This window comes from Euprymna scolopes, chromosome 22, assembly GCF_053919585.1.
Source record: "Euprymna scolopes isolate OS-2025 chromosome 22, ASM5391958v1, whole genome shotgun sequence".
In the NCBI taxonomy this organism is placed as follows: domain Eukaryota; kingdom Metazoa; phylum Mollusca; class Cephalopoda; order Sepiida; family Sepiolidae; genus Euprymna; species Euprymna scolopes.
Genome location: NC_136503.1, coordinates 62,107,323 through 62,132,571, shown reverse-complemented (window position 1 = coordinate 62,132,571; position 25,249 = coordinate 62,107,323). Strand labels below are relative to the sequence as shown.

The 25,249-nt window shown below is 33.4% G+C and overlaps 1 protein-coding gene across 1 annotated transcript in view; it reads left to right on the top strand.

The window, feature by feature from the left end:
* LOC145243718 (polycystin family receptor for egg jelly-like) overlaps positions 1 to 25,249 on the top strand; it is a 144,744-nt gene that overhangs the window by 45,639 nt on the left and 73,856 nt on the right. Inside the window, exons 4-10 of the mRNA XM_080106771.1 lie at positions 6,102 to 6,251; positions 7,618 to 10,507; positions 13,833 to 14,008; positions 16,047 to 16,217; positions 18,435 to 18,703; positions 19,339 to 19,500; positions 24,505 to 24,618. Coding sequence (XP_079962897.1) covers positions 6,116 to 6,251; positions 7,618 to 10,507; positions 13,833 to 14,008; positions 16,047 to 16,217; positions 18,435 to 18,703; positions 19,339 to 19,500; positions 24,505 to 24,618 — 3,918 coding nt within the window. The 5' untranslated portion in view covers positions 6,102 to 6,115. The remainder of the gene's footprint in view (positions 1 to 6,101; positions 6,252 to 7,617; positions 10,508 to 13,832; positions 14,009 to 16,046; positions 16,218 to 18,434; positions 18,704 to 19,338; positions 19,501 to 24,504; positions 24,619 to 25,249) is intronic.

Here is a 25,249-nt window from a genome sequence, read left to right as displayed (position 1 = left end):
TATATATATATATATATATATATATATATATATATATATATATATACTAACAAAAATACTCGTCGTTGACTGGGTTCAAAAACAGCCTACAGAAAATGGACTCTGATTTATGATAGGTTATGGAAAGGAAGGGTTGTAAAGAGATAGCTTCGAATTAGGGAGTATCAAAACCAAAGCAAAATATGATGAAAGTAAAAATAAAATAGATAGACCCCATAATTTATTATACCATACCTGTTCACACTGAAACACTTATCACAATATTCTGTGGATCTATATTAAAAAACCTTGTTAAACTTTGAGATATATTTCCATTCTATGGAGGTCAGGCGCGAACAAACACCCCATAATTTTATTATATCATATTTCTTCAAACTGAAACATATTTATGAAAGTATACTTACGCAGATAGATATGAAAAGTCTTTATTTAAGTTTGTGCCTAATTCCATTCTATGGAGGCCAGGCGCGAACGCAGACCCCACAATTGTATTATACCATCCCTATTTAAGTTGAAACATAGTTATCAAAATATTCTTATATACATCTATATCAAAAACACTTGTAAACATTTTTTTTTTTTTTTAATTTTTGTATTTCCATACTTTGTGGTCCAGGCGCGTAAGCAGACCCCACAATTTTAATGAATCATCATTATGCCAGATCAAACATATCCATTCCTGTGTCTCGATACATCTTCTATCATTATATGTTATCAGTTCTATAATAGTCACCCATATATATATAAGTTAATAAGGGTTCTATTGTTTATTCCTCTTTATCTGGTAATAGCTTATTTTACTCAGATATATCTCCATTACTAGTGAAATTTTGCTTTTCAACTTAATTGTATTTATATATATATATATATATATATATATATATATATATATATATATATATATATAAGCTGAAAAGCAAAAATAAATAAAATGAGTAAATGAGTAAAATAAGCTATTACCAGATTAAGAGGAATAAACAACAGAACCCTTATTTACTTAATATGTAATATCGTTCTTATGTAACTTTACTTTTTATCTTCTTAGCTTATTCTAAATAACGTATATAATCTAATATATAAAAAGGTTATATATCTTTCTTTCTGTCTGTATGTCTCCATATTTTCAAAAGCTAGGAGCCTCAAATGTTTGGATTTTTAGAGACTGTTCTTTTATAGTTCTTTAGCCGGTCAAAATAGTTTTTAAGGGGCCCGAAATGGGTGAAATTTACAAAAATTGTTGTAAATTTTCTACATTCCTTAGTTTATTTTTAATCAGCTCATATGTGTACCACATTGGCACAGTGGTAACGTCACCAGCTTTGAATGCTAATGTGTCGGTTTCGATTCTGTCTGATGGGACCCAGATCCTTTTTTTTTTTCAACTTTGGAAATCACGACTCTATAATAGTATATACGAAATCTGGACAAATTAAAATATTAGTTTGGTGCAAAAATAATGTCGTTTTTATATATTTAGTTGAACGTAAAAAAAAACGACGTTATATTTGCACCTAATATCATATTAAGCGTATTTCACGGCCGGGCAAAGGCGGGCGTACCTACCTCGCTCGTATGTAATAAGTAACGATCTAAATTTATGAGTATAAGGATTATACATCTAAAAAAATACAATAATATGTCTAAGGCTTTAAAAATTCATACTAGAATTGTCCGCAAGGACCCATGGCATAACGGATAAAGTACTAGGTAAAATTCAGTTCACAGTTCTAGGGGTTCAGTCTTCTGTGCGGGCAATACGAAAAGTACACTTGCGAATCACTTAAAAAACATGCTGGCCACTTGGAATAAAATAATTAAAAATAATTCCGTGCCAATTCGCAACAAAAGATTCTCGTGATGCACGTGAAGAAGGCCGGATGTTACATCGGCTGCAAAAGTTGTTAGAATAACACTCAATATTGAAACAGTAGTCAAGATAATCCAAATAATACATATTTCCAAGCTCTGTTATGGCAAGTTAACCCACCATATTAAATTCTTCATCTAATTTTTGTAGATTAAAACAAAATTTTCCAAATATAATTATTTTTGTTGATTAATTTTTAAATACTAATTTGCTAGATGATATTTGTGGATTTATTTTCTGGGGTTCAGTCATCTGATGATTCATAGCAAAAATTAAAATATATATACTTCATACTTCCTTGGTATTCATTCAGGCAGTGTCCTGCCTGTTACAGGCTCTCCATTCAACTCCCTTCCCCGAGACATTCATGAATTCATTGTTGGTTATCATTTTTTTTTTATGTTTATCAGGTGTTCAGACTGTCAACGTATGTTTCTCGCTATCCTCCTCTGCTTTATATAAATAGAGATATGAATCGTTAAATGACTTATTTATAGAATTTCCAATTTTAACTTAAAGGTCAAGCGGCAAACTATGCAGCAAGATGTACGTTCACATTTTATTTACATTTATGCAATTTGGTACAGTCGAGAAAATGAGGCGTAGGATATATATATATATATATATATATATATATATATATATGTATATATATATATGTATATATATATATAAATGTATATATATATGTATATATATGTATGTATATATATATGCATGTATATATATGCATGTATATATATATGTATGTATGTATATATATATACATACATATACATACATACATATATATATATATATATATACATATATATGTATGTATACAATGCTACGCAAAAGTATTGGATACATTACATTTTTCTTCATAACTTTAATTAAGGTTCAATAATAAATTAAAGACTTTTGAGAAATCGGCTTATGCAAATGCTGAGTCTATTTCTATTTAACAATTTTAGTTAAGGCTTTAATTCACAATTATATAATTGAATTTTTTTTAGAAGTCAGATTTTGTAGGTGCAAAGTCTGCGATAGGTTAAATTTAGTTTCTTTTTTTTCCGGGAATTTAAACTGCATTCTTTATTTTTATTTTTACATCTTTTTTTTTTTACTCAAAGCTTCTCTAGGCTATATATATATATATATATATATATATATATATATATATATATATATATATATATATATATATATATATATATATATATATATATATATATTATGGCTATGTGAAGACTAAATTTAAACTTGTTCGAAAACATTATTTATTTAAGATTGTGAAATGAAAAAATAAAAATGAATGCGTCAGCTGACCGGTTTCGAAGCTCGCTCAACAGAGCTAAAATCGAGCTTAATTACGTTTTAAAAAGAAAAAGGGAGGGACAATGAACCGATGATGAAAAAGTAGGGGAGAATATATGTATAAAAAAGGGGAGGATTAATTATTAAATAGAAACTAGATTAAGTCCCAAGAGGTTCTCTTTTTGTTTGCAAAGAGGTCTCAGAGTCTTGATATATATATAGTTTCTAGAATTTTGAGATGATAAAGAGAGTGCGACTTTCTAAGGATGATAAAAAAGTCCGCACTAAAATTCAAAGCGCAAATACGATTATTTATAAGGTGCTCTCCTATAGATGAGCTATGGGTATTGTTCAAAACGTCCGAAGGTAGGTAGTTTCCATTTCGAATTTTGGATGGAACATGTTGTTTTACCCTATTATCTAATCTTTGAGATGTTCGCCCGACGTAGCGCACACCGCAGCTATATTTAAATAAATAAATAAATAAATAAATAAATAGATAATAGAATTGTTATATATATATATATATATATATATATATATATATATATATATATATAGTAATTTATAAAATATATATGGCGACTAAGCTACACTGAATATTCTGCGTTTCATCCCACTATATGATTCGTCAGGCTTATGCGCGAATTCTGTGGTTGCTTCTTGTTTTTATATATGTTGAGGATTTCTAGTTGGCCAATCAGCTTTCTAGTATCCACGGCGCCCCTTCCTATCAGCCAATGGGCGTGCATTTTATCAAACAAAGGATCTGTTTTAGAACTAGGTTAGTGGTTTTAGGTAGACGTTCTCCTTTTTTTTTATACATATAAATATACCTATGTGTACACACATACATGCACATATACATATATATATACATATATGTGTGTGATCGTTTATGTATATTCATGTTTATTTAATTGATTTATTTGTTTGTTTTCTATTGTTATTGTTAGTTTTAAAGCTATTTTGTATCGCTATCCTAGAGTAAGTTTTATTTTGTGAACACAGTTGTTTGCTATTTCCCGCCTACAGTTTAATAGATTTTAAGGTTCTTTAAAGTACAGGATAGAAAATTTTTCATGGAGGCATAATTTACATGGGTCGTCTAAATGTCTGCAAGTGGTAGCTTGTCTCATTATTTTCGATTCGACTACCGGCGAATGTCCGCTTTCTTTGAGTTCCCAGTATTTATTCGCTAGTGTTGTTTTTATACGGTGTTTTTTTTGAATGTGCTTTTGTGGTCATAGTATCGGGTTTTGAAATCTAGGGAAGTCATGCCTATGTAATATTTCTTGTTATTCGGGTTTTTTTTCGCAAATATTGTTGCTTGATAAACTACGCTTTTTGTTAGACATTTATTTTGGACTGGGCAATGTGTGCGGTGTCTACAATTGCATTTATCTTGTTCGTTGTTAGTATTTTTATTTATGGTATGGTTGATTTGTTATTATTATTATTATTATTATTATTATTATTATTATTATTATTTTCTATCCTGTACTTTAAAGAACCTCAAAATCTATTAAACTGTAGGCGGGAAATAGCAAACAACTGTGTTCACAAAATAAAACTTACTCAAGGATAGCGATACAAAATAGCTTTAAAACTAACAATAACAATAGAAAACAAACAAACAAATAAATTAAATAAACATGAATATACATAAACGATCACACACATATATGTATATATATATATATGTGCATGTATGTGTGTACACATAGGTATATTTATATGTATATAAAAAAAGGAGAACGTCTACCTAAAACCACTAAGCTAGTTCTAAAACAGATCCTTTGTTTGATAAAATGCACGCCCATTGGCTGATAGGAAGGGGCGCGGTGGATACTAGAAAGCTGATTGGCCAACTAGAAATCCTCAACATATATAAAAACAAGAAGCAACCACAGAATTCGCGCATAAGCCTGACGAATCATATAGTTGGATGAAACGCAGAATATTCAGTGTAGCTTAGTCGCCATATATATTTTATAAATTACTAACTAGCTCTACCTACGTATTGATCACTTTTGAAGTAAATACTTAAAGTTTACACATAAATCTATACTTTCGTATATTAAATTTATGTGAATAAATGAAGTAGTTATATATATATATATATATATATATATATATGTGTGTGTGTGTGTGTGTGTGTTTTGAAAATATGTATGGAAATTAAGATACACAGAATTTTCTGCGTTTTGTCCTTGTGAGGATTCGCCAGGTTACTGCATAAAATCGAGGGTACTACGTCTCTGTATATTTGCACGTGGTACTGTGTTTGCTAGTCAGCCAATCAGATACCTTGTTATTTACACACTCATTTATTGTAGCCAATATACGTAATTTGATCACTGTTTTGCCCGTTTCTTTGTCCATTTTTATCAAGAATCGGTTTTCTCTTTTCTACGTTCTGGGAACTGACCTAATTTTAATCTAGGTTTAGCACTGTGGAAGTAAATACTGAAAATGGTTACATAAAATTTTATGTGATACATATAATAATAATAATAATAATAATAATAATAATAATAATAATAATAATAACTATAATAATAATAATAAAGGTTGTCCCGTCACACAATAATCAGCAAGTAAAAAAATGCCAAACAAATCCAGTTAAAATATTTCAGCGAATTGAGAAAGCAAATAGCAAGTCAGATACACCTCGCCTTCAATCTATTCCTCTAACCATGCGTTTATTTTTTCCTTCGTTTTACTTTTGTATTCTGATTTATTCTGAGTCCTTAAATCTCTTAAAACTTTTCTGTTTGAGATGTTTACTTTTTTATTCTTTCCGTTTTTTGTTAAACAAATTCAGGGTTTTTTTATGAATATAAATACTCCTGCGAAAACTGGTGAATAATAATGTTTCTTATTTTTGATCGAGGGTTGACGCAAGAAATTTCATTGTAATTTTGTTTTTCAGATATAAACGAATGCATGTATCCAGAATTAAACGATTGTTCCGTGAATGCCTTTTGCATAAACACAATTGGTTTCTACAATTGTTCTTGTAAACCTGCCTTCTTGGACATATCCGTGAATATAAACTCTCGAGCCGGACGCATTTGTGAAGGTAAGAAAATTAAAACAAACAACATCAAAAGAATGCATGATCTACATAAATAACAGCAATATAAGTCAAACGAAAAACTTTATAACAACACCTGTCAACGTAAGGATGGGCTTAAATCTCATCTGGCCCTTACTTTTCCATACTGCATGAAGTATTCTCGTTGGAAACGTTGAAAAGTAAAAAATTATCAATCTGATCAGAACTTAATTTACCTGATTATTATGAAAAATTTTCCTACGATCATTTAAGATTCGAAACTTCGTTGGCTAGAATATAGGCCAAGCAGCGAGTTTCACAATGATTAGAACAACAGTTATTCTAACAATTGTTATTTTCAACATTTCCGTTACTATTTGACTAATATATTCTAAAATTAAAGCAGCTTTAAGAAATTACCGGTGTTCTAACCAGGTTTGGCAACGACTGCTTCGTGATGTGAACGTTAGACAGATAAACCAACAAACTTGACCGAATTTTTTTCCTGATAAGGTACAGAAACGTATCTGTAATTTGAGTGGCCTCGCGCTTCCTCTTTCTCCGCATCCGTTCTTTCACAGATGTGATGTTGCTAACTTCAGTCTTTTTATAAATATTTTATGGCGTGTGTTCTTTAGAATTCTCTTATTTATTTTTATTTATCCCTGCTTCATTTGTTCCAGCTTTGATTTGTTGGTCTACTGGTCTGCATCAAAACTAAAAGCAATAGGAGCCCAATGTCTTTGAGATATTCCTCTTTTATCCTTACTAACTTCTTACATTAAGTAGTTGCATATTTTGTCTGGGGCGATTCCCATTTTCTTTAAATTAACTGTAAAATTTATGATATGCTTATGATTTTCATTATTAAAAAACAACACCAGCTCAACTTGTCTCCATTTTCTTCGAAACAAGTTGAACCAAACTTATTTTCCCTTCATCAACCTGAGTCAACTTAATGTTCTCAATTCATTTAATTTTATTCTGATCCACTTTTCCATTAAAACATAGTACAAATTATGTCCAAGATGTACTTTATTTCCCTCATAAATTTGACGCATTAATTTTATCTAAAGTTGAGCTATTTTTCGACAAACAAGTTTAACCAATATTCTTCCCACCAAATAGACATATCTCTTATTTATTTCAACTACACAGCTGAGTCAATTAATTTCCCTCTTAAGTTAAGCCATTATTCTTTTGGCTGAATGGATCAAGCTTGATATTTTCTTAACAAGTTGAACTATTGGTTTGTTTATTTTAACAAATTGATGGAATTTTATTTTGTCCCAATAAATTCATCCGAGTTTGTTTTATCTGAAGTATAATCAATTTTATTTGTAAAATTATCTGACCTTGTTTTTACTTTCATTAATTTGTTTCATTGCAGTTATCTCTAACAGCCGACAAGACCCGTTGCAAAATTTGAGGATTACCGTTCCAGAACACACCTATCCAGTGGGTGAGGCGATCACATACACTGTTACGTCAAGCCGTGGATCACACCTCGCCTACACCATTGATTACGGCGATGGACACAAAGAGAATGCCACCAACCCAGAAATGCTATCCTACCGATACCCTATGATTTTCACCCATGTTTACCAGGCTGAAATGACCGTGGTTGTCACCGTGAAAGCCTGGAATAATCTGAATGTATCTAGTGCTTCGACTTTGCCAATCAAACTTCAGCGACAACTCACCTCGCTCTATCTACGCATCGACAACGTGCATATAGCCCCTCCATTGCCGAACTCAGCAACTATACGATTGGTATTATTTATCACAGATCATTTAACCGTGCCATTTCTCAATGACTTCAACGTGAAATGGGTTATCGATGGTCAGAACGGACAGCTAAACTACGTAAAAGAGCTCAAAGCCAACGAAACTGTCTCCGTTGAGCAAGCACTGACCTTCGGCAAACACACCATCATGGTCAACTTGACCAACGACGTGAGTCATCTTCTTTTAATGAAAAACGTTACAGTCGACCAAGCGATATACGGTATGCGCCTTACGTTGGATAAACAGATCGTTAAGCCGAACGAGACTGTCATCTTGTCGGTCAGCTGTGACAGGGGGACTAATATTATTTTTAATATTTGGTCGAGTGACGGTAATGTACGAATTGTACAATTTAAAAATCTTATTCCAGGACCTAGTCTTTTTAATTACTCGCTCACTTTTCAAACTGTGGGAAGTCATTCGGTGAAAATCACCGGCAGTAACAGTCGCGGAAACATAACAATATGGGGTTCAAATCCAGTGAAAGTGATCAACCCAGTTAATGGATTGATCCTTTCTACAAACTCGCCAATTGGAATCCCGGATCAGTCCTTAAAGTTAACTATTTCATATCCAAAGATCTACTATCCACCAACGAACGTAACTTGTGAAATTTCTACGAACGGAACATACCTGACAGAGGAATTTTCAGTGGAAATATCTTTCAGCAAGCCGTTGATTATTTCTTGTCCATGGAAAGATCCGAAACTGATCGGAAATATTTCTCTACTTGTCAACTGCAGCAACGCATTAAACAGTGAAGTGCTTTCCACGGATATAATCGTCCAGATTGCTATCCAAGGCGTGAGTGTGACGGCGGATAAGTATTTCCTGCCAGTCAATGACTCCGTAACTCTGACGTTTTCCCTAACATCCGGTTCCCATTTTAAACTCGAATATGATTTGGACGGACACGGGTCACGTCTCCGTTACAACAATGTACCAAATGTCGTAACTAGCATATTTGAATTCAACGTGACGCACAGGTTTATCTCGACAGGATTTTACGACATCAAGTTGCTGGCCAAAAACCTTGTATCTTCGCAGAATGAAATAATCACAATAGGAATTCTTGAAAAAGTAACGGGGCTAAGTGCAACCCACTTTTATAGCCTTTCTGATGTTAATAAAATCCTGAATTACGGTCATGGAAGCATGAACAATACGTTCCCACTTGAAAGAAACGTGACCTTCGTTGCAAACACTACCACTGGCAACGGTCTAAACTACAGTTGGAAACTCGGAAATAGCGTTTACCTCAAGACGAAAACCGGTATATTATCGTATCAATTTCCGGCGCCCGGTACTTATGTGGTGGTAGTGAACGCGAGTAATCCCCTTTACTACGGCGTGATCAGCATGACAGTCGTCATCCAGCAAGTTATCCAGTTTGAATCCTTAACCAACACCGGACCCTCAAATGCTTACCTTCCAATATCGTTTAATTTGACACTTTCGCAAGTCGGGACGCTGTCCTGCTTCGTGTGGGACATGGCGGACGGCTCTCCTCTTAGCGTTTACGGTGAGAGCCACTGCCTGAGCAACTACAGCCAACAGACTGCTATAGATTACGTGCGCTGGACGCCGTCGAAGAACCTCATCCACAACTACACCTACACTGTTAACGACACGTTTCTGGTTTCCGTAGAAGGTTACAATTTAGTCTCACGACGACTCATACAACAAATGGCTGTTATTTCGGGAATAAGCTGCGATTATCCGGTCGTGCGTATCATAGGCGCCGAACGTTACGCCAACAAACCAACACATCATCTACGTTCCGAATGGATATCGCTAGAGAGTACGGCCGACGTCTATTGCCAGGTAACTAGCGACGCGGCCTACGTGTGGAAAGCGGAAAGTGTTTTACCTGGAGATACATACCTTGACAAAGATTACATACCGTACCCAGCACAAAGTACATCCACAGACAAATTCAAAGTAATGTTCAAGCCGTTGACCTTTGATATAGGTCTCTATCGGATCTCCTTAAATGTCTCCATGAAGGGTATAAAAGGCTTGCATAGCAATGATTTTACCTACCTGAAAATTGAACGTTCACCGTTAGTTGCTACCATACACGGTGGAAACGTCCGCCGTGTCGGTTATGGCTCTGATTTCACGGTTGATGCCAGTGGGTCCTACGATCCGGATGAGCTCGGACCTGGTCGTAAAGCCGAGATAAAGTTCGCCTGGAATTGCAAAAGTACAAACAAGGGGCCGATTGATACGGCGCCGCAGTCGACTGTATCGCGTATAAATCTTACCGAAATACTCAACCAGACATCGAATATAAGTTCCCTCGGCAGCTGCTTCGGGTTTTCTATTGTGGTGCTGGAGACGACCAACTCACGTTTCTCTCTCGATTCGAAACTTCTCGGACTGAACACAACAAGTATTTTCCAGGTAGTCGTCTCTAAGGGGGACCGAGTTTCCACGTACGAGCAGGCGATTGGAATCGTCGATGGTATCCCGCATACCCTGATTATAAGGTAAATTCATTGAATAAGACTGGAAAGTTCCTGTAACGTATACTAAAGGCAAACAGTGGGGCACCATGCAGATATGGAACATATTTTTAGATTTTTATGCAAAAATATAAAATTTTAGTATACATAGTGTAGATGTTGTTATTTTGACCACACACGCACACACGCACACACACACAGAAACACACACGCACACACAGACACGCACATACAAACAAAGACACAGACAGGCATACGCACATACACACACACATACAAACGCTCATACACACATATACACACGGAAACACACAAGCACAAACATATAATACACGCACGCAAACACACGTACACATACAGAGGCACACATACGCACACAGACATACACGCAAATTCACACACACATACACACACGCATATACAGACGCACACACACAGACATATACAAGCACCTCCATTTAGTAGCATTGGATGCTCTCTGTATTTTTTCTGCACTAGGAGTGAATTATCAAGCAAGGTTGCATATTCTCAACCACGCCTCATCTGAATAGCTACTTTTGGATTTCAATAGCAAGTAGCAGTCTATGTCAGATGTGAGCATATACACACGTTTACACACGTGTTAACATGTAAGAAAACCAACACGTAGGAGATGCCGTAGCAAGGAAGACAAAGGCAAGGAATAGGAAAGAACTTCAACTCGCTGTTTCAGGTTTTAACACGTCTTTTATTCCTTCTTCTCCTGCCACGGTTGACTTCTTGTCTTGGCAGTGACGTCACTCACGTCTCTCTAATGTGATCGTGAGCGTTATCATCGGATTGTGCATATGTTTTTTTTATAATCGGTTTCTTTTTCCTAGCCGTGACGTCGCTTTGTACACGGCTCGGTCATTTGCATACAGCTGCCACACGCGCGTTCCCGTTCTATTACAAACAGAAAGCTTCCCCATATATAGCACCTAGTATTGACCAGTCTCGACATCTCTTAACTTCAGTGCTCTAACGGAAACTAGTTGTTAATGTAATTATGTTGCATATCAAAAAACAAAACAAAAAAAAAACATCTGAGATATTATTTTACAAAATCTTGCACTCACTCATTTAGGATGCTACTCGAATTACTGTTTTCTTTACCTTTGTTCATCCCGAACAAGGCATATTGGTAGTGAAACATAAGAGGGTACTGTGATAGGCGCCAGATTTATGCAAAAGGCAACCCGAGTGGGAAGTTGGTCAGCAATAAAAAATTCTTAAAGCAATGCAGATTGAACCCGGACCATTTTCCTGTAGTGTCTCTCAAAGCATAAAATAATCCTCGCCTACTTTTACGCATACACGTTGAAAAATTACAAATGATCCGCTTTCTATATTACCTTCCATACATTATCATAATTAATTATTTAAAAAAAAAAGCAAATGAAAAATGGCTTGTTAAACTGTGCATATGCTATGTCAGCTTAAATGTTACTTATGCCAAAATTAAAAAAAACTCTGAACGCTGAAAAACATACAGAGTAAAACAATACGTTTTATTGTCGCAAATTAAAAAAACGCAAATTACAAAAACATATTTTCGGTATTATTTATTTAGGTTGGTAGTGCAGAAGAAAATGAAATGTATGAATGTTTTTTAAGAAAGGTGTATTAAAAATGGAGAATAAATGAAACAAAAAAGGAAGACGGTGGGTAAATCGCCGTCGTAAAATACTCGTCTGGTTGTCAAAGAGTTAAAGTAGATTTATTTGTAAGAAAATGGCGTTAAAATAACTTAAACATAATAGGGAAATGAACGATGTAAAAAAAAAAAAGCAAAAAGAATTAACAATTGTTTATTTAAATAATTTAAACGCGAAAAAGTTGAGACGCTGAAAACGTATACAGTAAAAGAATATATTTTATTGTCGCGTTGATTATTTATTTGTAACGCAAATTAAAAAAAAATATTTTCGGAGTTATTTGTTTATGTTGGTAGCGTAAAGGAAAATGTAGGAATGTTTGTAAGAAGGGTGTATTAAAAAATGGAGAATAAATTTAAAAAAAGGAAGGCGGCGAGGAAATCGCCGTTGTAAATTGGTCTTATAGTTGTCAACAGGTCAAAGTTGATTTATTTGTAGGAAAATTGCGACAATATAGTTGTAATCTGTATATTTTTAAAACTCAACAGGTCAAATTCTGCGAATGTAGCGATGTGTGTTTATTTGTTTACGCTGTTATAGGTTTATGTTTATGTACACATGCGCAACCGGAATTCGTGAACCGGACGTGGGGTTACACCACCCGTTAAAAGGTCATTTAAGTTTTATAATTATATATATATATATATATATATATATATATATATATATATATATATATATATATATATATATATATATAAGCTGCTATGAAAATATATATGCCAATTTTCGGAACTTACTACCTAGCTCTACTTATGAATTGAGCACTGTTGAAGTAAATATTGAAAATTTACCCATAAAATTATACTTTCTTACTTTAGATCATGTTGTGATTAAAGGAAATAGTATATATATATATATATATATATATATATATATATATATATAATTATGTATATATATATATATATATATATATAAATATATATATATATATATATAAGTTTATTTAAAAACTGTACATTACCAAGATTTAATTTTTACAACGGACGATAAAGAATTGACTATTGACATCTTGTTTGGATGATGAGATTGCATATGAATATTAGGTGATATCGTCTATGAAACGATCGTACACAAATAAAAGTTAGTAGTTGTTTGAATTCGTCGGAAATATTTATTATTTTATCATTATTGCGTGCAATGGAAGATTTTGCTTTAAACTAAATCAAATAAAAAAGACAATTAAAAGAATCGTTTTGGCATTGGAAAATCGGCACCAATTTTTTCGATTTCGATACCAATTTTGATACCCCCAAATTTGTCGATTTTTCCGACTCCCGATTAATCGTCCCAAAACTAATATATATATATATATATATATATATATATATATATATATATATATATATATGTATGTATATATATATATGTATGTATATATATATATATAATATGTATATATATAATATGTATATATATATAATATATGTATATATATGTATATATATATAAAATATGTATATGTATATATATATAAAATATGACTATATATATGTATATATATATATAAAATATGTATATATATATAATATATATATATATAAAATATGTATATATATAAAATATGTATATATATACATATTATATATATATATATATATATATATATATATATATATATATATATATATATATATATATATTGTGTTTTTTTTTAAAATTAAATCAAGGTGCGTTGTCAACTGCAAATCTAAGGTGAACCCCTCCGGAGAATTCAGCCTGACGGGATCCTGTCTCACTTGCACGTTTCAAGACAAAGTCAATTACAAGTGGTCATTATTATTGAAGAGCCAACACAACGACTCGTTTTCAGTGATAAAACAACTCGACTATCTTGTCACCACAGGTAAGGAAGCTACACGTAATTGTATAAATATCTGTTCTTGAGTAGGTAACGCAAAACTTCTATTCAAGCCCCACACCGTCATCTAAGGGACGTTTTGATGATTTCAGAGTTGGAACGTAAATGAAAGCATAAACGCAACACTGTATTTAATTTGAGGTGTGTTTTTAAGTTGTTTATCATTCAAACACGGTAGCATTTTAATATATGGTTAAGTGGCAGTTTTAGTCATTTTAGAACTGCTTTAAAGCTTCACCGCTCACTCATTTTTCGACCAAATTTCAAACAATTATTACAGTTTATAAGATTACCTTCTCAGTTATATTGTGAATTTTTTTTTTCAATTTTCGTTCAGCAAAACAAAAGTTATGAATTTACTGGTGTTCAAAATCGTAAAACAAAACGTAAGGAGGTGAGCGACGTTTGTTATAACTGGTTTCCATAGCAACCACATCGCATCAGCAACTAGTGTTGCTACTAACTCACCGCTCTCGCGAAAACAGAAGTAACACGTGAAACAGAGAGAATGAAAGCAGAGTGCCGTACATTGCTTTACATGTGTATGTTATGTTTATGGGGGCAAACAAAAATTAGACTTAAATTAAACAAAGAATAAGTGTAAGCTTGGAAAAATCATGGATTACAATAGAAAAATGCGAGCATGAAAGTAATATTGTTAAGCTTAAACATGGAAAAGTAAAGGACAAGATATTCTAGTTAAAATATGATAAATTTATAACTTAAAATATTGCAGCATTACGATTTTAAAAAATTCAATTTAACATTATATAATCAATTCTTACAATAATGCTACAATATTTTAAATTATAGATCTATTATATTTTTTACTAGAATATCTATGTTTAACTTAACCATATCACTTTGCGTGCTCGTATTTTTCTATTGTAATAAAAGAACAATTGCATAATTGCATCGCAGATCGAGAAAGGAAGAGGGAAATATAAGAGCAAGACTTACGATGGAAGTGAGAAGACGTTTCGCTTTTTGCTACCACCGCTGGGTCTGAGAAGTTGACTGCATCACTAAGGCAGGACTACTATCAAAAGAGACTTTTGTCTTCTATTGTAATAAATATTAAACGGCCAACCAGAAGAGTAACCGACCCCAAAACGGGAAGCCTTATGATGTCGTGCAGTGATTACCGAAAAATAGTCAACTGGGAAAATAAATATTGAAAAAAAAAAGAAAAGAAAAAAAAAAGAAAGAAAACCCTGGAAAATGTTATTTTAGAGAGTACAAACATGTTCGTGCATCAAACTGTTTTGTTTGTTTATGCTACTGTATGCGCGGATAATATTACTAAAGGAGCATTATTTAGTCCGCAGTTAAGCAAAAGCATACAATTCCGATATTGGAAACATAAAAAGCGCTCGTCGTATTTAGCCGTCTGATACAGAATGCAGATATGGTTATATTTCTCGTAAAAACGGTAGCAAAAATTATCTTAAAGCTTGGGAAAAGGGCTATCTGTACTATTTTGTCTCTCTCTAGAAGTATTACTCGCTAATCAGGTGATATAGGGCGACGCTTATGACAGGCAGTGCCTAATCGGAAGCACTGGTACGAATCCTGTACGAATATCATTTTCCACTTTGTGATATCGTTTGTATATATCCAGCCCCGCAGACTAAATAATAACTTGTTAAGTAATATTATGCGTGCAAACAATAGCACCAACAAAAACACAATGCATATGAAAGAATAAACAACGTTTTAGGCAAAAAAAAATAGCAATTCGTATAAATAAACAGTTGACGACGTGTTGCTCTTTTGGATTTCATCAGCATTGGTGTATCGACCGATAGAGGCAGGAAATCACGTGAGGGGTCACATGAAGGTTGTCAACATCGCTATATGAAAAAGTAATTGTTTCTTATCCTCTCTCAGTATTGTTTAATATCTATAACAAGCATGAAATTTTATCCTCGAGTGATTTTGGTCTTGGTTACTTTTTGTGACTGGTTGTGTAAAAAAGAAAAAAAAATCATTTTGTTTTCGTCTATTTCTTTATTCTGTTAAGGTACGCTTAGTTCCAGCCTGGCGTTCAGAAAGAAAGTGCTTGTCGGAGGAAGATTGTACCGTCTTCAACTTGAAGCCCGTGTCCTCGGTTATATAAACAGCATCACGGCGTATGAGTTCGAAACGAACATGCCACCCTATGGCGGAAACTGTAGCATCTCCCCTACTTCCGGTAAGTAAACAAAAATACGTTTAACGATGAGCATTACGAAAATGCTATTCAAAACTTAAACGTATCAGACCGACCGTAAGGCGGACAGAGCTTCTATCTTATAACGTGGACGCATATGGAAAGGCTATTTAATTTTTGGTAACAAGTGAGTTATCGCTTATTAAGGCCATATAACCACTCGAGGATAAGGGGTAATGAGTAAGGTCGTTACTGAGACAACAGTTTAGTGATCATTGGTGATGGCAGTTGAGTAGGATTTGATTATTTAAGGGGGCGATACAACAGCAACTTGTTTACATTGGAATTGAAACGACTATGTTTTAGTCAGCTGGAAATCATGCCAGCGGAATCAAGTTCCACAGGCGGTAAGAGTTAAGGAAATGAAACTTTATTCATGGAATCTGGTTTCAGATTTAGGTACATCACTCGATTGACAGTAGAAAATGGAATACCAAGGTTTGCAGGTATTTGAAGCAAATATATATATATTTGTGTGTGTATATATATACTTGCAAAAACGAAAACAACAACAAGGAAAAAGATTACGTCATATTTGTATTTTTTCGAATGTTACTTTCGTTTTCGAACATCAACTAGACAATTTCAAACTTTATATTGTTCAAAAATTTTCGAGGTTGGCATCTCATCAGACTTGTTGAAAGAAACACAAATATGATGTAATCTTTTTCCTTGCTGTTTTTGGTTTTGCAATATATATGAATGTTCGATTGCAGAAATGTTACTCATTTGAGACAATTTACCTGGCCTGATTTTTATTGATATATATATATACATTGCAACTGGCTAATAGAGTTTAAACCTTTGGGAAATTTTTTATAATATATATATATATATATATATATATATATATATATATATATATATATATATATATATATATATATAAATAAAGGTTTAATATACGGCTAAGACTATCTTTTGTAATTTTCACACAAAGGAAATTTATATTTCTGGCAATGTTCTTAGATATGTTTTTTCAAGAAACTCATCCGATAAGTATTGGAAATCGAAATAATACGATCCTAAAAATAGTCTGTCTTCTTTTATAGTTAAAAAAAATAATTTTTACAGGGGAATATTCAAATAATAAATTCTCGTAAAGAAACTAGATTACGAAGTCAAGTTTTGACTCTATCAAAGCAGGGGGAAGAGTGCTCTTAGCTGCACGTTCCCAGATCTGTACTTTATCTTAGGACGTATCTGGCTCTTATACATGTAGAGGATAGTGTCGGCAGTGGAGTATTTTCTGGAGTGATAGAATGATCCAACTATTTTTTCTAGCGATCTTAGCAATAAATTGTATATAAATCTTACATTTTTATGTATGGAGTGAATAAAATAATAATTTGTTTAGTAATATCATGCGAGCAAACAATAGCATTAACTATAAAAAAACTAAAAAAAAAACGCGAGTTTTTTTTTTATGAAGATGGATTCCCAAACAAGACATAAAGCGACTTGATGTAAGGAGCTAAAAAAATTATACTTTAAGATCAAAGTACCATTCAGCGATGTGTGAAGTCGTTAGATCCCGACTCAGAAAACAGCAATTCTTCCTCTTTGCCAGAAACGTCGTTCATGGAATGTAAGGCCTAACGAACAAAATAAGGGAATCAAGAATATTTTACGTTACACCGACTTAACGGTGTAACGTAAAATATTCCATTGTAAAAATTCTTCTTTATTATCTATAAGCGAAGAAAGACTATTTTTAAGATCGCCAAGCCCAAATATCAGCTGACATTATATTGTCAACGAACACAGACGGAATTTGATGAACGACATCATTATTGTTTGTTAATTTTTCTGCGAGTTAGTCCACCGTGCAAACTATTCCTCGTAATACATAATATTCAATTGAGGATTGATTCTATAATAATACATACACAGTCTGCATAAATTAAAATATTATGTTCAAGTGTATTGTACGACCACATTAGGCTTCGAAATAAGTATAAAGAGCATTTATATCCCTTATCTCTATTGATGTAATTCCCTTTGTGAATTGATGATTAAATATATATGCACTAATATATTTATATATATATATATATATATATATATATTGTCAATTTTTTCCTTTTGTATCTAAGCTCCACCTTACATGTTGAGCTTTTTTATTATCCTGATAAGTCTCCATTTAAAGAATCTTGTAATTATATATATATATATATATTGATTTTAATTGCTATCAAGGTTACGCTCTGAGCACCAAGTTCGTCGTGAAGTGTCTTGGATGGATGGACCACGGCGAAGAGGGAAGCAAGGGCACCGGGTTACTATACAGGTTCTTCTCACAACCAAGAGGCGGCACCGAAGTCCAACTGCTTTACTACGGAACTGACCCTTTTATGCTAGATGCAAAATTCGGCGTGGGAATCGCCCAGCACAATTATATGTTCAACGTCGGTGTTCGAATCTCTAATCCTATTGGTGAATATGTTGAACAACGATTAGAAGTACAGGTAGGTGAACTAAAACACACTTTTCTTTTGGTTTTGGTATAGCTTTTGTTTAATCCATTGTACGGCACATAAAACATTGCTGCCAGAGCACAATACCAATATATTCGAGTATCTGTTTTTGATTAGAACATCTATATAATAAAATAATGTTGTTCTAGTTCTCGATTTTTGTCATCGGTGCCTTTTGTCTTCCAGAATTATTATTAGACCATTAATAGCCAGTTCGCCTTGACGATTGTGCCAGCATGTTCTTCAGAACTATAAAAGTAATACCGTTTTAGAACATTCTTGATCCGACTAGGAAGATGGTTAAAATGGAGACGTTTTTCAATAATAACCGAAACAGAAGCAATGAGTTATAACGTTAATAAAAACATTGACATTGCTCCTTTTAGTCAACATATTATAAATATTCTTTTAAAAAGTGGACTATGATTAACCACTTTAGTCAGCACTTATTTTTCCCTGTAATAAGGTAGTTTAGTCTGAAGATTTTAAATATATTATTTTATATCATTTTGTATATATCTGATTTACAAAAAATATCCACAAATATAAAAATTCATAAACTGGTAATTTGCAAAACGAGAACGATCTGCATTCTAGTTTTATGTATTTCTTTTTTTAATTTTTAGGTGAAGAATCCCGCAGTTGATAAAAGCTTTCACAGCTCATTTTTCAACCAATCAGACGAATACGGACATAAGTTTTCTTCCCTGCTTTCATCAGGTCGAGATCAGGAAGCGAAACAACTTATTGTCGCCTTGGCTTCACTCATCAATACGGATCCCTATTTGGTAAGATAATCTATATAATTATACTTCAGATTTCAGAGAGAAATTCTGTTTTTCTTATATTTAAATAAACATATAAAGATGTTTCTATGGAATCTGAAACAGAGAAAACCGATTTTTGCTGAATAAAACCTTAAACTTAGATCCTGGTGAGTCTGGGGTTAGGGGTTAATTTAGGATTAGGTTCGGTTTAAATTCTTTAGTAATACACAATAAATAATAAATAAATGAACATATTAGTTCAAGTTTTAAGCTGGGTGCATTGTATTGTTCTGTTTAACGCAGAATGATCGCTTACATCCAGGTTATTAAGCGTTCTCTTCATGTAGATTACATATTAATTTAAGATCACATATAAGTTGATACGAGACTGTGTTCACTTTTATTTAATTCATCATCTATAGTAGTTTTTTTTTAATAATGACTAGCGGGGGGTGCCCGGCGTTGCCCGGGTGTTTAGAGGTGTGTGTGCTCGGGCGAGGTGTTAATCAAAACATAAGAATAAGCGAAGTAAATATTTTAAAACTTTAAAAAATCGAAAAAAAAGAACACAAAAAACTAATGTAAGGCAAACGAACGATGTTTAATGTAAAAATCGGAAAAACAAAAAAAAAGAAAATGCGAAACAGAAAAACGAACGTTAAAACTTCGTTAAAAAATCTGAAAAATAGCCCCCAAAAAACACGTGAAAATGGCTTAAATAATCCTGTTTCAATATTAAAATTTAAAAAATGGAAAAAAAAGACATCTCACACCACGATTCGAACCAAAAATCTTTAGATAATGAGGCCGCGCTCGAAACTACTGAGCTAAGACGACGTCGACGAAATTGTGTCTGTTCTTTTAATATTTAAAATAAATCATGTTCCGACGTCGTATGACGCATGCGTAGAAGCGAACTTGTCATGAGAGGACGGTTTTTGCTGACTCCTCCCTGTAGAAAATTGATGATTTTAGGTTGAAGAAATTGATGTTTTTGGCCAATTTTTCGATATTTGTCGGACGAAGGTTGGAACTTTAAAATGATATCAATCTCCTGAAAATCCGTGACCCGTCTCGAAAGTTTTTGCGAGATATACAAACACACACACACACACACATACATACATAGATACATACATACAAACAAACATAAATAAACACATTTTCGCTTTTATATATATAGATGAAAAGTATCTATATTTAAAAATCCATGGGTTAAAGATTTTTTCTTTATTATAATTCCTTGGTTATATTTTTATGGATAAATAAATATTGTTATTCAATATTCATTTTGAGTATCAATTTTTTTTCTTCTTTTCAATGTGTGCGTGTGTGCTTGTGTGTGTGTGTCCATAGACACGTTATTTCGGTGTTTCACAATTCTTCTTTTTTTCTTTCTTTTTTACTAATGTTTAACCTCTGATGAAAAGTGTCTATCTTTGAATCCATCACTACGATAAACAAATTATTTGTGTGGATTTCCGAGCAACTTTGTTGTTGTGGGGGAAAGTCCATCATATATGATGATTTCCGAAAGGATGAAACATTAGTGTCCGTAGGTATTTAATAATTATTATAGTAAATAATTATATATATATATATATATATATATATATATATATATATATATATATATATATATATATATATGTGTGTGTGTGTGTGTGTGTGTGTGTGTGTGTGTGTGTGTGTGTGTGTCTATAGATAAACTGTTTCGCTATATCACAATTCCTCGGTGTGCCATGTGATCTGACATACATGTTCCTCAAGTTGAAATCGAAACTCGACAATCTAGTAGAGAATCGAGGCATCTAATTATACTGCTGTCAGTCACGTGTAAATAAACTAAATCTCAATAATATAAACACTGCTAATTGCTGAAGAGATCTATATTTGTTCACATGAAGAACTTTTCATTTACGATAATGGGAGTTGGCGATTTCAATTAATACAGTGAACGACCCCCACAAAAGGGATTTATGTATTCATCTACAGTATTTCGTTGTATCACAGCGTGACTAAACCAGCAAGTGCCTCAAGCTTAGATCAGAACACGACTGTTTCGCCGACAGTCGACACTCCTAAGCATTCGGATGTCGCTGACAATCTCCAAGTGAAATCTCAATATTTACATAAGCACTGTTAGCTGCTGAAGAGTGTTTCATTTGTTTATACGAAGAGCCATTCATTTACACTAATGGCAGTTAGCGATTTCACTTACGACAGCGCTTTATTCAAGAACATTAATCATTTAAAGACTGTTTCGCAGCATAATTGCTCTCGTATGGATATTCTTGTAAAGAGATCCATACGAAGTACCTAAACACTGAAGTGAGCAAGTTTTTATTCGTAAAATCAATTACATACAAAGTGCAGACTAATTATACAAACTCCTATTTCAACATTGGTTTTTTTTTAGTCTGTTTTCGCCCCATTTTCCGGCTGACCTTACTGTTGCATTATTTACTCCTCCTCCTTTGTTTACGTACGTATTGATTAATGGTTTGTATCTTAAACTTTTATTTTTCCATTCGAATTTATAAATATCTTCTTGTCGTAGTTCATGGAAGTTTGGGCTCATCCCCATGCGTCTCCAGCCGTGTAATTCTTTCGCGTCTATGTTAAAATGTTCTTTCCCCTGGTGAGATGTCTTTATCGAATGTGTCTTTGGCTATTCCTACTGGCAGCCAATATCTATAAGTGCATGTTGGTAGTCTGACACTTTCGTAATTTACGGGTTCGCATTCTACCCAGTTTCTGTCTATTAAGTTTCCTAACCCTATGTATTTTCCATAGTTTTCATATAAGTAGAATTTTGGTGCTGGTGATAGTATGTACCTAGTTTTTCTAGTGTCTGTTATTTCCTGGCAGACTATGTCGTCTATGAATACTCTTATTGCTATTATTCAGTATGCTGTCGCCATTGTGAATGCTGCTTCTACTTCTATTTGTTTTATCCATGTCGTTAGATGACATGATATGGTGTCGTGATTGACTTACTCCTTTTATACTTTAACTGATTGAATTGTATTTGATCTTTGTGCAATCTTCTTAGGTGCTTCGAAGTGCATAGTTTGATAGTTCATGTTCACGTTATCTGATTTTAGACAATCTCGGAATCTGTTTCTGAATGTAAATTTGTGCGCATAGTCTACTGATCCGTTCGATTTTATCGTATCGATACATGTTGCTGTAAACATTCCGCCGGATCCGCTGCTTCGTTTGTCACCCCCTGTTTGTGGTTCCGCCATAGGGATATCGTCTCCCATCCGAGCTTTTTTAGGAGCACTCCCGCTAGTACTAGCACTTGGTTGTTTTTGTTTTTGTTTTACGGCATATCAACCCTTTTCAGGTTATTTAATGCCGAATCCAGTGATTTTGAAGAATTTTTTTTTTAATAGAATATTTTTGTTGTTTTCAAGTCGGTTTCTATTCAACCCATAGTTGGGACCCTAACAGGTACTACACTCCGGGTCAGAGTGGACCTGGGAGCAATGGTAATTAAAGGGTGGCTCTACACTCACCACAGCCCGCAAGTTGGGGCCTCACCACTGGATATAGTTTAAGGTCATATCCAGGGCCCCCATTGAGGGACTTTTACCCTCTGCAGGGGGGGGGGGGCAGTCGGCGTATTCTAATGCCTCACCGACAGGGCCAGTACTAGCACTACTACTATTTCTACTACATCCTGGTTCAGTTCTAGGTCGTTTAGTTTTTTTTTAAATATTCGTCGAGACCGAGGCTTTGTTTACCTCGTAAAGCTCTGGCTGCCAGGTTCCTTAGAAACTTCCAAGCTTTGCCGATGTTTATACTAATTAAGTAAAGTGATTTAATAAAAACAAAGATAAATTACAAAACACTTAAAATATTTGTTTGCTAATTTTCAAGAGAAGTCATTTAGCTATTTTAGTAATCCCATGACGAAGCTCTATTCCCGTACAGTTTTTACTATATCATTATAGTTATGATACTTTTGAAGGATTTTCGTATTCGACTTTTTTGCATTTAGTCAAGCGATCAAGAAATTATGAACCTGCCCTGGAATATGTATATCTTCTAGTCTACATAAATAAATGCGATAAGTTTTCATTATTGTTATTATTTATCATCAAAACATGTTACTGTTATTTAAATCACTAATACAAAACAATATTTTAAAATAATGTATATGTAGAACAGATTAAAAACCCAACGACTTCCATTTGAATGCCTAATTTGCGTACTAATTTTATAAACAATTTATAATAAATTAATATTTGGTGTTATTTATTTATAACTCTATTGTCCTATTTTTCCTGTATACATGCAATAGTTTAGTCGATATTAACACTACAGAAATAAGGTGATTTAATAAAATGAAGATAAGTTACAAAACACCTTCTGAAAATATTTGTTTGCTAATTTTCAAGGGAAGTAATTTAAATTGAACTAGCATTAATCCATAGAGAGAAGAAAGGATGATTGCTTTTTTGCTCTATCTCCTTTATAAAAGTGCCATCGCTCAAACAAATTGATTTCTTATTTCTTTCTACGATCTTTTTGAACAGATAAATAATTTTACAGTTTTTAATTTTTGAGATAGGAGTAAGTATTATTTGAATTAATCGGTCAGTTGTTTTCATCTTGAGTGATTTTCTTTGCCAGACGAGGCGATTTATATACCTGAAGAAGGTCGGAGGTTACGTCGACCGAAACGGTGTGCAGATAACACTGAAGATGAGAACAATTGTTCGATTAATCCAAATAATCCAAATAAACAATTTTGTATAAAAATGACCAACATTGTAGTATTTAGCGATTTATATGAATGCATGTGAATGTTTAATGATATAAATGGATATGTAAACTCTGGTCTTATTCTTACAAGAAACTTATGCATGAAACTTTTATCATTTAAAGTTTTGGTTTCCAGTAGTTATCTTTGTGAAGCAATAGCAAACTGCTAAATCCACCTAGTAATTTATATAGAAACAATGAGCTAATTAGTAACCTCCTTTTCTCTCTTTCTCTTTCTATCTCTTTCAGATTGATCAGAAAGATCCGATTGGAGGAGTGCCCGGCAACTATAGCAAGAATACCACAGAGTTTTCTAATTCTTCAACGGCAGCCGAAACCAGCGGAACTCAACAAAAGATACAGGTTTGCATGGTGTCGAACTTAAATGAATTTTTGCAAACGTTTTTTTTTTTTTCAAAGCTAATAGCAAAGTGTAGTATCTGTCCTAATACTACACTTAATATTTTCTCAGTGAATGAATGAGAAATTCTAGACAGAGTAATATTTGATTTTTGTCCGAAGCCAAAATGTCTTCTTTTGGGTGGTTGGATTTCTCCACATCCGAAAAAAAAAGAAAAGAAAGAAAAAGAAAAACAACCTTGTGTCTTACGCTACCCTTGTGTCTTACGATACAAGTAATTAGGGACATGTTTCTAATTTGTCTTCGCTTGTAAAGCAATACGGTGACACATTAATAATTTTGTTACGTGTTCCTGAGGTTTCTTTAAAAGCTGACCCCCCCATCCCACGTCACATTATAACAGGACTCTGTGCCACATCCTGTCCTCGTGGGAAGGCAGGTGAACCCTGATACACATCAATGTCTGTTGGTATTGATGCGAATCAAAGGGAAAATCTAATATCAGAAAACTTTCCTTCAATAAATTCCATCCCACGTTGTAAAAAACCAATGGAATAGCACTTATGACGTGATGCTGACATAAATCAGCAATTTATCATCTTACTCTGGGTGCAATCAATTATTTCATTGACG